This window comes from Periophthalmus magnuspinnatus, chromosome 22 (genome assembly GCF_009829125.3).
Source record: "Periophthalmus magnuspinnatus isolate fPerMag1 chromosome 22, fPerMag1.2.pri, whole genome shotgun sequence".
Lineage (NCBI taxonomy): Eukaryota > Metazoa > Chordata > Actinopteri > Gobiiformes > Gobiidae > Periophthalmus > Periophthalmus magnuspinnatus.
Genome location: NC_047147.1, coordinates 17,063,551 through 17,074,433, shown reverse-complemented (window position 1 = coordinate 17,074,433; position 10,883 = coordinate 17,063,551). Strand labels below are relative to the sequence as shown.

Genomic DNA, 10,883 nt, shown 5'->3' with positions numbered 1-10,883 from the left:
GCTAGGTTCCAAAATTAGGGCGAAGGGCCCGCCTTGGAGGAGATGAGTCTTCATCTGAGGAGCATCGCCATGGAAGAAAGTTATCAGACTCTGTATCAGCAGGAGAGGTATTTAGTGATAATTAAAATATTGACATGCACTCCTTTCCTTAAAAAAAACAAAACTTATCTGTTTATTTGTTCACCCCATACATGATGTAAACTCAAGGATGAAGAAGAGGTAGGAATTGTGAGTGGTGACTGCTGCTTGGCTTTGCTGAAACTCCAGATAACTTTATTGATACTTTGTGGTGGCATTACACTTGTGGTGTTCTACATGGATTGCTATGGTGGAATGTTCCGCAGTTACGATGGTGACATAATGCACATATTAACAAACACTGTCAAAAAAGTTTTAAGGTAGTCTGAAAACTCAAGAAGAAATACAAAATGGATTTAAACAACATATTTTCAGGAGCCAGTGATCAATGCAAGTTTTCATGGTCTAGTTTAGGAGTTTGATTTAAAGGTGAGAGGGAATAACTGAAAAACTGTTGGCTAATTCTTACTAGCTTGTGAATGAATTGTATGCACGAGAGACTTGTTTAACAGCTCAAATCAGCTCACTTGTTTTAGTTCCAACTAAGTTAGCTCATGCTGTGTTAAACTAAAGGTCAGATCTTCTGGCTGAGCAAAGCCTACAGTTAGCATCACACTCCTAGGGAATGTTGATCATATCAGCTGCAAAGTAAATATTTTATGCATATGTGTTGTTTAACACACACACACACGCACACACCTACACACACACGTATTATATATTATATAATATATATTGTATATTATATAAATATATTTTGAATTTAATTTTCTCTCAAAAGTCTCAAAAGCCTGTTTTCCATACAATCTAATTCTTAGTCATCACAGTGTCAAAATAGAACTCATTCTTATTCTGAGCAAAACTGAAAGACTTTCATTGACGTTCAACTTTTGAGAGGAACTATATATTGCTGACAATAAGCAACAATAAGTTTATAAATATAAGCAATTTTTCACAATTCAGGCTATAAGGTTAATTTCATTTGATACATTCTGAAGCTTTGTAAACTTCAAGGCTTAAGCACTCTGAATTGAAACACATTTTTAATAAACAACCACTAAACAATTCCACAGTAATGTTTGTATTCATGACATCAACCATTCCGACTAAATTGGCGGAACTGTAAAAAGGACATAATTCCCAAAGCAACAATCCTTGCTATGCTTTTACTTTAGGCCAATCTTTCCAAATTAGGCCAACTTCCCTAATGTATGAAGCATTATTCTCGCGCCCTCTGTGACCTGCTGTGCACATGCAATACATTTTTCCATCATGTCCTGTGACTGCAGGGTTTATTTACAGTCTTCGTTTATCAAGGCTGGCCTCATCTTCCTAAAATACCCAACTGATTTGTCGCATTCCTGACGTCCTTTTAAACAAAGAGTCACTCGCTTTTATGGGCTGCTAGGGTTTGTCCACCATAAGTTCTTTGCCCCAGAGACTGTCACAGAATCCCAAATTAGAAAACTACGAGGGCTGAGCTAATTGCTTTTACAGCCATTAGCTTTTTACTACAACTGTGAAGTTCATATTTGGTCACTACGGACTGGTGGGCCAGATGTGTTTTGTTTTATAGGGCACATTGGGGCTTCTTGATATTTGCACTTTATTATTAGACAATTATTAAATCATTTTTTGTCCTTGTATATTGTCCAAAATCTTTATTGAACTTTCTCTCTGTACATTGGGCTGTGCCTTTTAGTGTGCAGTTATTCCTGTACTCTATCTAACAATTTGGCCTTTGTTTTGGTCCACTATGCAACTTTTCTGGTGGAGGATCTGCTATCTGCTTGTCTCTATGGAAATGATATTCATGGGTTTCAAGTGATATTCTGAAGACTTTTGCCCATCCAAAAGATATTAAGATTTGTCTTTGCTATGGCAATGGTATTAGATTAGCATTATTTTGAAACCTATGGATTGTTTTGCCTAGAATGTTCCCCCATATTGCATTAAATGTATACCTTGTGTTTATTCAGTTTCAGTTGAATTACTCACCTCTCCACAGATCTGACCTGTTAACTGTCACCTGCTTATCTCTGTGGAGGTAGGTGTGGGACATTCAAGGCAAAGCTGTGTGTGCGTGTGTATGTATATATATATATATATATATATATATATATATATATATATATATATATATATATATATATATATATATATATATATATATATATATATATATATATATATATATATATATATATATATATATATATATATATTCAGGAAAAACAACATCTCCATGGAGAAAAGTAGTGGGGGTTGCACAAAGAAGGCCAACTGATATATATAAAAAAAAAATCAATGACAAATCAATAATAAAAATCACTTCTTGCTAAAAAGTCTATGACAACCAAAAAAGGAGAAGTGGAAAGGATCTACTCTGGCCAGTGCGGTGTAGGTCAAATAACAAAAGCAGAGATGTAATTATTGCTTAAAATTCTTTAATAGTGGAAATTGTTCATAATGAGACAATCACTAATTGCTCAAAGTTGAAGGAGCTTTTTCAGCCAAAGTCTGTCTAGATTAATAGTAAAATAAAAAGTGGACTAGAGGCCCACTCCCCCTCTCTCTCCCTCCCCCATGCACCCCTTAATGGTGACATTCAAATTTATAAATGGCTTTGGTGAAGGAGTGAGCCTTGAGCAATTATTTCATCATAAATGGACGAGATTTTTCACAAGTGCTTTGTCCTTCTACAGACACAATTTAGTAATGAGAAATGGTGGTCCTTTTTTTTAAATATCAATTTGTCTGGTGCCCACCCTCACTCGCTCTGAGGAATTCATTCATTCAAGTACAAGTGGTCACAGGATCAGAATGCATTTGGAGTTTACTATTTTCAGAATGAAGGAATGAGAAGGTCGTTTTTTTCCCCTTGTGGATCTATTTTTGGGGAAAGATGTATGCACATTAGCCGTTCCCACACTCTGCTCCATAGGTCCTGTTCCTAGAAATGGGCAAACCGAAAACTTAAACAAACATGACCTTGAGTAGCTTTGTGTGATATCTCTTCATAAAAATATGCAATATACTTTAAAATTTACTTTGAAGTGTCCTTTTGCCAGATGGACTCATAAGTTGTGTTATCCTAGACAAGAGGGCCCCCTTCTGGCGCCACATAAAAATAATTGTGATGGCAGCTTTTCACAGTCCTCTTTGATAAAGCGTATGTATTTTTGTTAGGATTAATGCAGCATGCAAAGTCATTAATTTAATAGAAAGTAGAGCTTGTGGGTTGTGTATGCTACATTACATAAAAAAATCTGTTCTGATGGGGGTCTGCCAACATGCAGATGCTGTTGCCTGGAGTGTATTGTAACAAACCATGTAGTTTCAACTACATGTGTTTTCTGTGGAATGCAATAGAGCACATTGCATTATTCTTTCACTCCACACTCGATGGTGGTAAGCTACTACTGTAGTCACAGCTGCCCTGAGGTGGACTGATGGAGGTGAGGATGCCAATCTGTGCCATTGGCCTGTCCAACCAACACTCATGCACACACCACAGTAGACAACGTGGGTGAAGTGCGTCATCTAGGAACACAACAACAGTTCCCATTAGAACCACTGCTGCCCCACTTGTCACAGTGAGCGGACTTGCCACATATATGACCTGTAAACTGGCCTGGTGACATCCCCTAGTTGTCTCTATTTAGATGGATATGTTTAATGACGTACTGTGGAACAATCCATGCAAATGGGCTACATTCTGTTTATTATGTTTTGTGTTTTCAGGGTCCTCCAGTGAAGCCTACGCGCAGACTGGGAGGCTGGGCTGAGGAAAGCTCTGGTTCAGGATCTGCCAAGTACAAGTCTTTGTCTTTTTCTTCTATCTACACAAAAAGCACTTCTACTGTTATTAATGAACCCTCATGCTGTTGAATGAGCTTATTTATCAGCGCATATTTGGCACTCGGGCTGTGAATCAACAAGGTTAGAGGGAGTCTGTCTGTGCGGGCAACTCTCCATTCGTCTTCATCTGCGAGCAGGGCAGTAATTGACATGGTTAATGCATCAGCCACAGGAGGGCACTGTTAGTCAGCTAGCCACTTCATCACGCCGGTTCAAGCCACTTAATCACCCCCATACCACTGCGGGCTGGTCTTTACACAGGGAGCGTAACATGACAACTCCCCGAATATTTGGAACAGATGGAATGCGTTGGTCATAACCAGCCAACCCTATCTTGCATCAAACCAGCTAGTTGTGCTATAGTCTAACAAGTATTGGAAATGCACTGGACTGATGCATTAGATCAGTTGAGCTTGTTTATAGTGAAAGCAGCTAGAAAAGCAGACTCTATAGATCGTCCCTTTCACAAAGACTGGCAGCGCAGGCTTGCATGCTCTGGTGTAACCCAGTTTAACTTGTGGTCCCAACGCTATTGTAATAAAGGTGGTGTTAGAAAAATCGGCGCACGTGCATTGATCCTCTCTGAAACAAAGTAAGTAATGGCCCCCCTCGGAACGGACAAGGACTTGCGCGTTCAATGTCACCCCTTCTGCTCAATCACCGCCGCCCGCCCTCCTCCCACTAATCCCAGCACAGATATCCCAGGATTTGTCGATCTATCACTTCTAATTGACACTAAATGATCTGTCAGTGTATTGATGAACCTTTGAAGCCAGTTTGTCACAATATATTTTATCCCTAACAACTTTTTCGAGACAGTTTTACCATGTCTATCACTTTGCCTTACATGAGTCTTAATCAAGAAGCCAGTAATGTGTCGCCCCCCACAGTCCCCTCACCCAGACAGGACACTGGTCAAGGGCAGCCAGGTAGCTCTGCACTGTTCTGCCTTTACTAGGCTAAAAGGCCTGACAGATACGCTTTTCTGTTTAATTATTCTGTTTCAAAGATGAATTGTCTTAGAATATGAAGACAACAGAAATATTAAAATTTGAAATTCACAAAAAAATAATTCATAGTGCACTTTCTGCATAAAGGAGACAAACTTCAGGAACATTTTCTAAAAAGTAGAAATATATTTGCAACGGCTGCAATGAATATTTTCCTCTGCATAATTGTTGTTCATCATTTGTACTGCTATGTATAGCGAGTTTATAAAGTTTGTAAACTGGAGTTTCTTCTAACTCCACCAGGGGGCACTACTCCACCAGAATTCTGTGCAATCCTGCTTTGGAAATAGTTTTAATCTGTTTCAAAACCTAATACAACTAATGTGTTTTAGGTATGATCTGAGTTGTACGTATTTGGATAGTGTTGATGATTGCATATTACTAAACATATCACTTTTTGAATGCCTATCCAAGAGATGTTATTCCTAATGTCTCTTCATATTTATACAGATCCTCAAGGAGACCTGCAGCTGAGGACATGGAAGAGTAAGTCCCCACATACTTCACATTGCAGTCTAATAATCTAGGCTTAAGGTGGAACTTAAACAGCCAATCAGATATTTTTGTTTGAAAAGTATAATTAGCTTTCAGATTGTCCTCTCATCCCCTCTCTCACACAATCACTTGATTAAAAATGCAGTAACTGATTTCTCATTGCAGTTATTCTGGTAAAACTGAAATTAGCCAATGTAAAAAGATTTAAGGTTGTGTAAAGCTGCAAGTTTAAGTTCCCTCTCATTTTGACAAACAGAAAAGAATTGTTGCATTTTTCACGTCTTTGCATATTTTTTTCTATATCCTTTAGGGTTGTCAAAAGTATGAAAAATAAGATACTAATCGAATCTAGATCCTTATTTGAGCAGGTATTGATACTAAAAAAATCAAATTCACAGAACAGAAATGAACCTTTCCTGAACAGCTTTAGAATGATTTTGAGCACATCAGAAAACTATAAGACCACATAGACTAGTGTATGCCTATAAGGCCGCATGGTAATATAAAAGAAAGTACTATTATTTAATGTTGAAACATTTTATTGCCCTAAAAAATTTAGTTTTTTGTTCTCATCGTGGTATTGAGTATTAAGTCCTTAGTACCAAAATCAAGTTTGAAATTTTAGTGTGACAACACTAATGTTCTTCCAAAATATTTCTCAGCAGACTGTCCATATACCATTTTAGCAGCTCGCAAAGAAATAAATGACTGAAGGCCAATCATCAAAAGAAACAGAGATGACCTCACCATTAAAAGTATTAAATAATTCATCTCTTCTTCTTTTTTTAACAGCCGCCGATTACGACCACAGACTCCTGAGGGATCCGATGATGAAGGAGGTGAGAGCACTCTTGCAGTGTGGCGCTTTGTCTTTCCTCACAGGCTAAAAGAGTCCCCCAGTGGCTCCCAGTGCATCCATCCTGTGGAAGTGGAGCAGATAAACAGGCTCATCATGGCTTTGCATGGCTCTCACCACGCTCAGGAACCTTAGGAAAGCTACCACACTGTCACCACTGCAAACAGTGTCTCTTTATGTAGTTCAGTTTGAGTTAGAATGTAATCAGAATGTGGAAGATGGATAGCAACTGGCAAAACACGACAATGTTGCTTTAACACTGTAGTGGCGATGTAGCAGAAATAGCACAGCAAAGTCCTATAGAAGGCTCATCACAAGTAAGGAATTAAAGGAAAGGTATGTAAGATTTCGATTTAAAATTGCATAAACATGACCTAACTATGTTCCCAGATTTGAGGTTGACATACACAAATCAAATATAGCTTTTACTAATAACTGTATTGCTGATTTATTCTTAATTAAACATTGGAGATGTTGACCAAGTTGTTATAATTTGGTGTTTTGCATATCAAGATGATCATCCAATCAGAATCATTTGGGTTGTCAGTTTCCAGTTTCAGGTTTAAACCTAAAACGAATCTCTGATCTGAGTCCTTACTTCTGAAAGCACAACATATGTAGCCAATCATTAATCAGTACCTATGCTGCTGCAGTATATGCTATCCATATACTGAGAATTAGGAATTCTGTGAACTCTGGTAATGATGTGTTTATTACCTAGTGGTCAGGCTGTTGGTTATTTTGCACTTAATGCTCTAGGAAACATCATTACTCGATGGAGGGAGAGCTCTTAATGCAGAGCCTGAGGCAGGGGCATCAGAAATTACAGTGCTGAGGGTTAGCGAGATAGGCCTGCCATCTTGATTGTGTCCCCTACCCTTATCCCTTATGTCCACTGGCAACGAGAGGAGAGGAGAGAGAGAAGGCATGCCCAGTCTCCAGCTCCAATCTCCTCATCAGTGGCCCCAGAAGCTCCCCGCTGGTCACTTCTAATAGCACCAGTATCACAAACACAGCTAGCCTCAGTCACACCTTGAGCCAGTTAGTCCAGTGGTGAGTTGTGTAGTGTAAACTGTGTGATGATTGGAGTGGGCCAGCTTCTGTCCCTACATTCACAGTATGTGATTCCCTTTTTGATACCCGCTGAATCTGACTATGTAATAAAAATACACACGGGCCTCTTTCTGCCAGACAAAAGCCACGTTGATCCACATCAAGCTGGGAGAAAGGAGTCTGTGTTGGTAATATGCAGAACACCGACAGCTGATAGACCTGGCCTTTGCATCAAAAGAAAACACAGCTTGTTTGCATCTGCCCCTTTTGACACGCTGTAATGGGGTGAATTTGAAGCTCATTTAGAACGTTGTTGCACCTAATAATACACTTTACATATAGACAGCATATGCCTGTTAGCTTTAAATTTAACTCGTGCTAATCGTACATTACTGGAAGGTGTGGGCTCTGTGTGTGTGGACAGATAGACAACCCGGTTAGCTGTTTGCAAAGAGCTGGATGGCAAGGCTTTTTGATGTCATTGCACTAAGACCATTAAATTTGATTGGGGGTCCAGAGGGGACAGATTCTGCTGAACACCGTGCTTTGTAAATGAGAGGACAAAGTGTCACCCCAGCCTCATGCATATGAAATACCCGCGCCTGCATTTATTTGGATATCAGAAACACAGATGAGTCTTGTCAGTGGCTAAACGAGAAGAGCATTTTGAATTTGGGTTGATTAAAACAGAAGAAATCAACAGGGTCAGAGGTTTGTTTATCTACGAGGTCATAGGTCATATTTTGGTGTTACTTAAAGCTAGCAATGGAAATGTAAAGATGCTGATGGTGTCCGGAGTTATTTTGATGAAAAAGATGGCCAGATATGTCCTCACATCAGATGTTCACTTCCACCTGCTCACCTCTATTTACCTGTAGTATTGACTTTCCCCTGGGGCTACAGTACTGTGGTCAGAGATTACTGACAAGCCTCTTCATGCAGCTCCTTTTCTGCTACAATCCATTTCTGATCCCACTATGACACTTTGCTTCATGTGGAGAGCGCTGCAGCAAAGTCTGCAAATACAATGCAAATGGTCCAGGGATTTGTTAATAGCATGTTGTCCATGTTGTCCATGTCTAGAAATATTTTTCCCAACACTTTTACAACACATATACAGTACAGTATACATATAGTCATTTAATTTCATCTTGTGACAGACATCTTGTTTTTCTTCATTATTATACTCCTATTAATTCAAATAATCCCCAGTACCTCTCTGATTTTCCTTCTCTTGCAATTGTCCATCTGAAAATGCTGTGAAAGTTTGTCTTGTCCTTCTTGGGAGTGGAAACCTCCTCTGTCCTGTTGCGTTTTCCCAATTAAAGTGGATTCCCACTGTTTGAGCAGTGGTTGGCAGCTCCTGGCACCGGAGCCCCTGCCAGGCCGCACCGTGACTTCCGACCCCACACAGATGGGCCCGTAAGCAAATACTCTTGCACATGGCTGGACACGGCCCCAGTCAGAGTGGCAGAGTGGACACGGAGGTCGGCCCGGCGGCCAGAGCAGGTCCTGGGGGTGGGCCGTTCTGACAAGGCCCAAATGCTTAGGTAGCAGGGGGTGCTTTCTGGGGAGCCCCTGGCTCGCGCCCCTCTCACAGCGGGGAAAGCTGACGTGTGGCCTCCTGAATATTCATGGCAGCATGGCTATTGTGACAGGGCAGCTCTTATGAGGCTGTAGCTGTAGTGAGAGGAAGAGGGAACACATGGCTACACAATCAGGCTCCTCCTGCCATACACCTAGGGCCTACTGTAATTTAGAAACAAGTAAATAAATATATCCATATTTCGATAGTCTTTAATTTGAAGAATCTTATGTCTTTTAGATATTCCAGTCATTCCAGACCTTGATGAGGTGCAGGAAGAAGATCTCACCATGCAAATTGCCGCCCCACCAAGGTAGTGAACCCACTTCCCCTCCTCCATGAGCAGTTGAGGTGCTTGTGCCGCGGGTACCTTCAGCATAATGCAGAGGATCTAGAGGAGTGCAGTGGCCTGCTCTGTGACTTTGATGGCTGCCTGTCCTCCACTGTGCCATCACAGGGTCTTGCTTTATGGGGCTAAAATGCAGAAATAACAGTTGGTGTGATTTATGCAACTCTGTTACCAGGGTCCTCACTAACCGGGCCTTTGATTTACAGGGCAGCCAGAGACACGCCGACATGTGTCGAATATGTAGCACGGCTATGACAGCGGTGGAGGTTATTAGGCTCGGGCTTGCTCTCTGTGCCAGATAATATCCACATTGAACTCATTGTGAGGGCAATGTAGCGTGTAATGTGCAGTAAGTAGGACTGGCATGCACTGCTAGGCCCCAGCCACTTTGAGAGCCCCCCCCACTTAATTCCAACCCACAGATAAGCAGCTGGGTTTCAATTTAAGGCATTTACCACTTGGCAACAATCTCCCTTTTCTCTCAGTGTGAGATCTTAGAATCTTGTTTAACACAAACTGTACAGTTTGAGCAGTTGTAGTTGTCTTTCATATTTTATTTACATGTGCCCAGATTGCTGTATTAGTATTGCATGGTCAGTCTCTGTAATCATCACAACATTTTGTATCCTCTTAGCATTCAGGTGAACCGGGTAATGACCTATCGAGACCTGGACAATGACCTGAAGTACTACTCGGCGTTTCAGACTGTAGTAAGTCCAAGGAAATGTATTTTTGAATGTTTGACATTCACTTCTCCTTTTGTCCTCAAGGTTGTCCATTTAAACACATCTTCACCTTTATCACTATTGTGCAACCAAAGTGAATTTCTTCTCTCTCTCCCTTCAGGATGGAGAGATTGACTTGAGGCTTCTCACCAAGGTTTTAGCACCGGAGCAGGAGGTGAAAGAGGTGAGTGAGTTTTTTGGTAAATATAGCTTCTGAGCTCCCACTGAGGCTCTGTCCAGCTGTTTCTGGGGCACGGGGGAGCATGCCACTTGTCTCTCAGGTAATCAAGATTTATGATGTGTACATTAACACTTCCCCCATCTCTTCTTGGGCTGTCTAGTGCTGCTTCTAATCCCTCTTCCCCCTCTGCAGGACGATGTGAGCTGGGACTGGGATCATCTGTTTACAGAGGTGTCCTCAGAGCTGCTGATGGAATGGGATCAAGGAGAGAGTGAGGAACTGTCCGTAACATGAGGACAAAACTCCACATGCCCAAACTTCAGAGTAAACTGGGAACAACCAACAGCAGATTTCAGGACTTTGTGATTCACATTGTTATTGTTATCACATGTTTTTGTAAAATATATATTTATATAAAACATATAATGATGCAGTTTGTCTTTAAGATGTTTTGTATCTACCCAATAGAATGCGTTTTCTTCCAATACTCACTGATAAAAATGTCCTCTGCAACAACAGCATTATCGCCAGACCTACAAGTCCAAGGTTGATAATGAGCTAAGCTGAAATCCACTTGATTGTGTTCAAATTAACATTCTTCATTAAAGCCCACAACCTTATTCTTATTGACAGTGGCATTGACTTTATCTTCCAGCTCTTCGATAGGAGCAACTCTGTCTTCACTATTAT

General features: G+C 40.6%; 1 protein-coding gene across 1 annotated transcript in view; it reads left to right on the top strand.

Moving 5' to 3' along the window:
- The window catches only part of LOC117390089 (intraflagellar transport protein 43 homolog A), a gene marked incomplete at its 5' end in the record, with an annotated part of 15,773 nt that extends 5,249 nt beyond the window's left edge, over positions 1–10,524 (top strand). Inside the window, 8 exons of the mRNA XM_055231292.1 lie at positions 6–107; positions 3,823–3,893; positions 5,400–5,435; positions 6,237–6,283; positions 9,179–9,251; positions 9,922–9,997; positions 10,134–10,196; positions 10,386–10,524. Coding sequence (XP_055087267.1) covers positions 6–107; positions 3,823–3,893; positions 5,400–5,435; positions 6,237–6,283; positions 9,179–9,251; positions 9,922–9,997; positions 10,134–10,196; positions 10,386–10,487 — 570 coding nt within the window. The remainder of the gene's footprint in view (positions 1–5; positions 108–3,822; positions 3,894–5,399; positions 5,436–6,236; positions 6,284–9,178; positions 9,252–9,921; positions 9,998–10,133; positions 10,197–10,385) is intronic.
- Between the last annotated feature and the right edge of the window lie 359 nt (positions 10,525–10,883).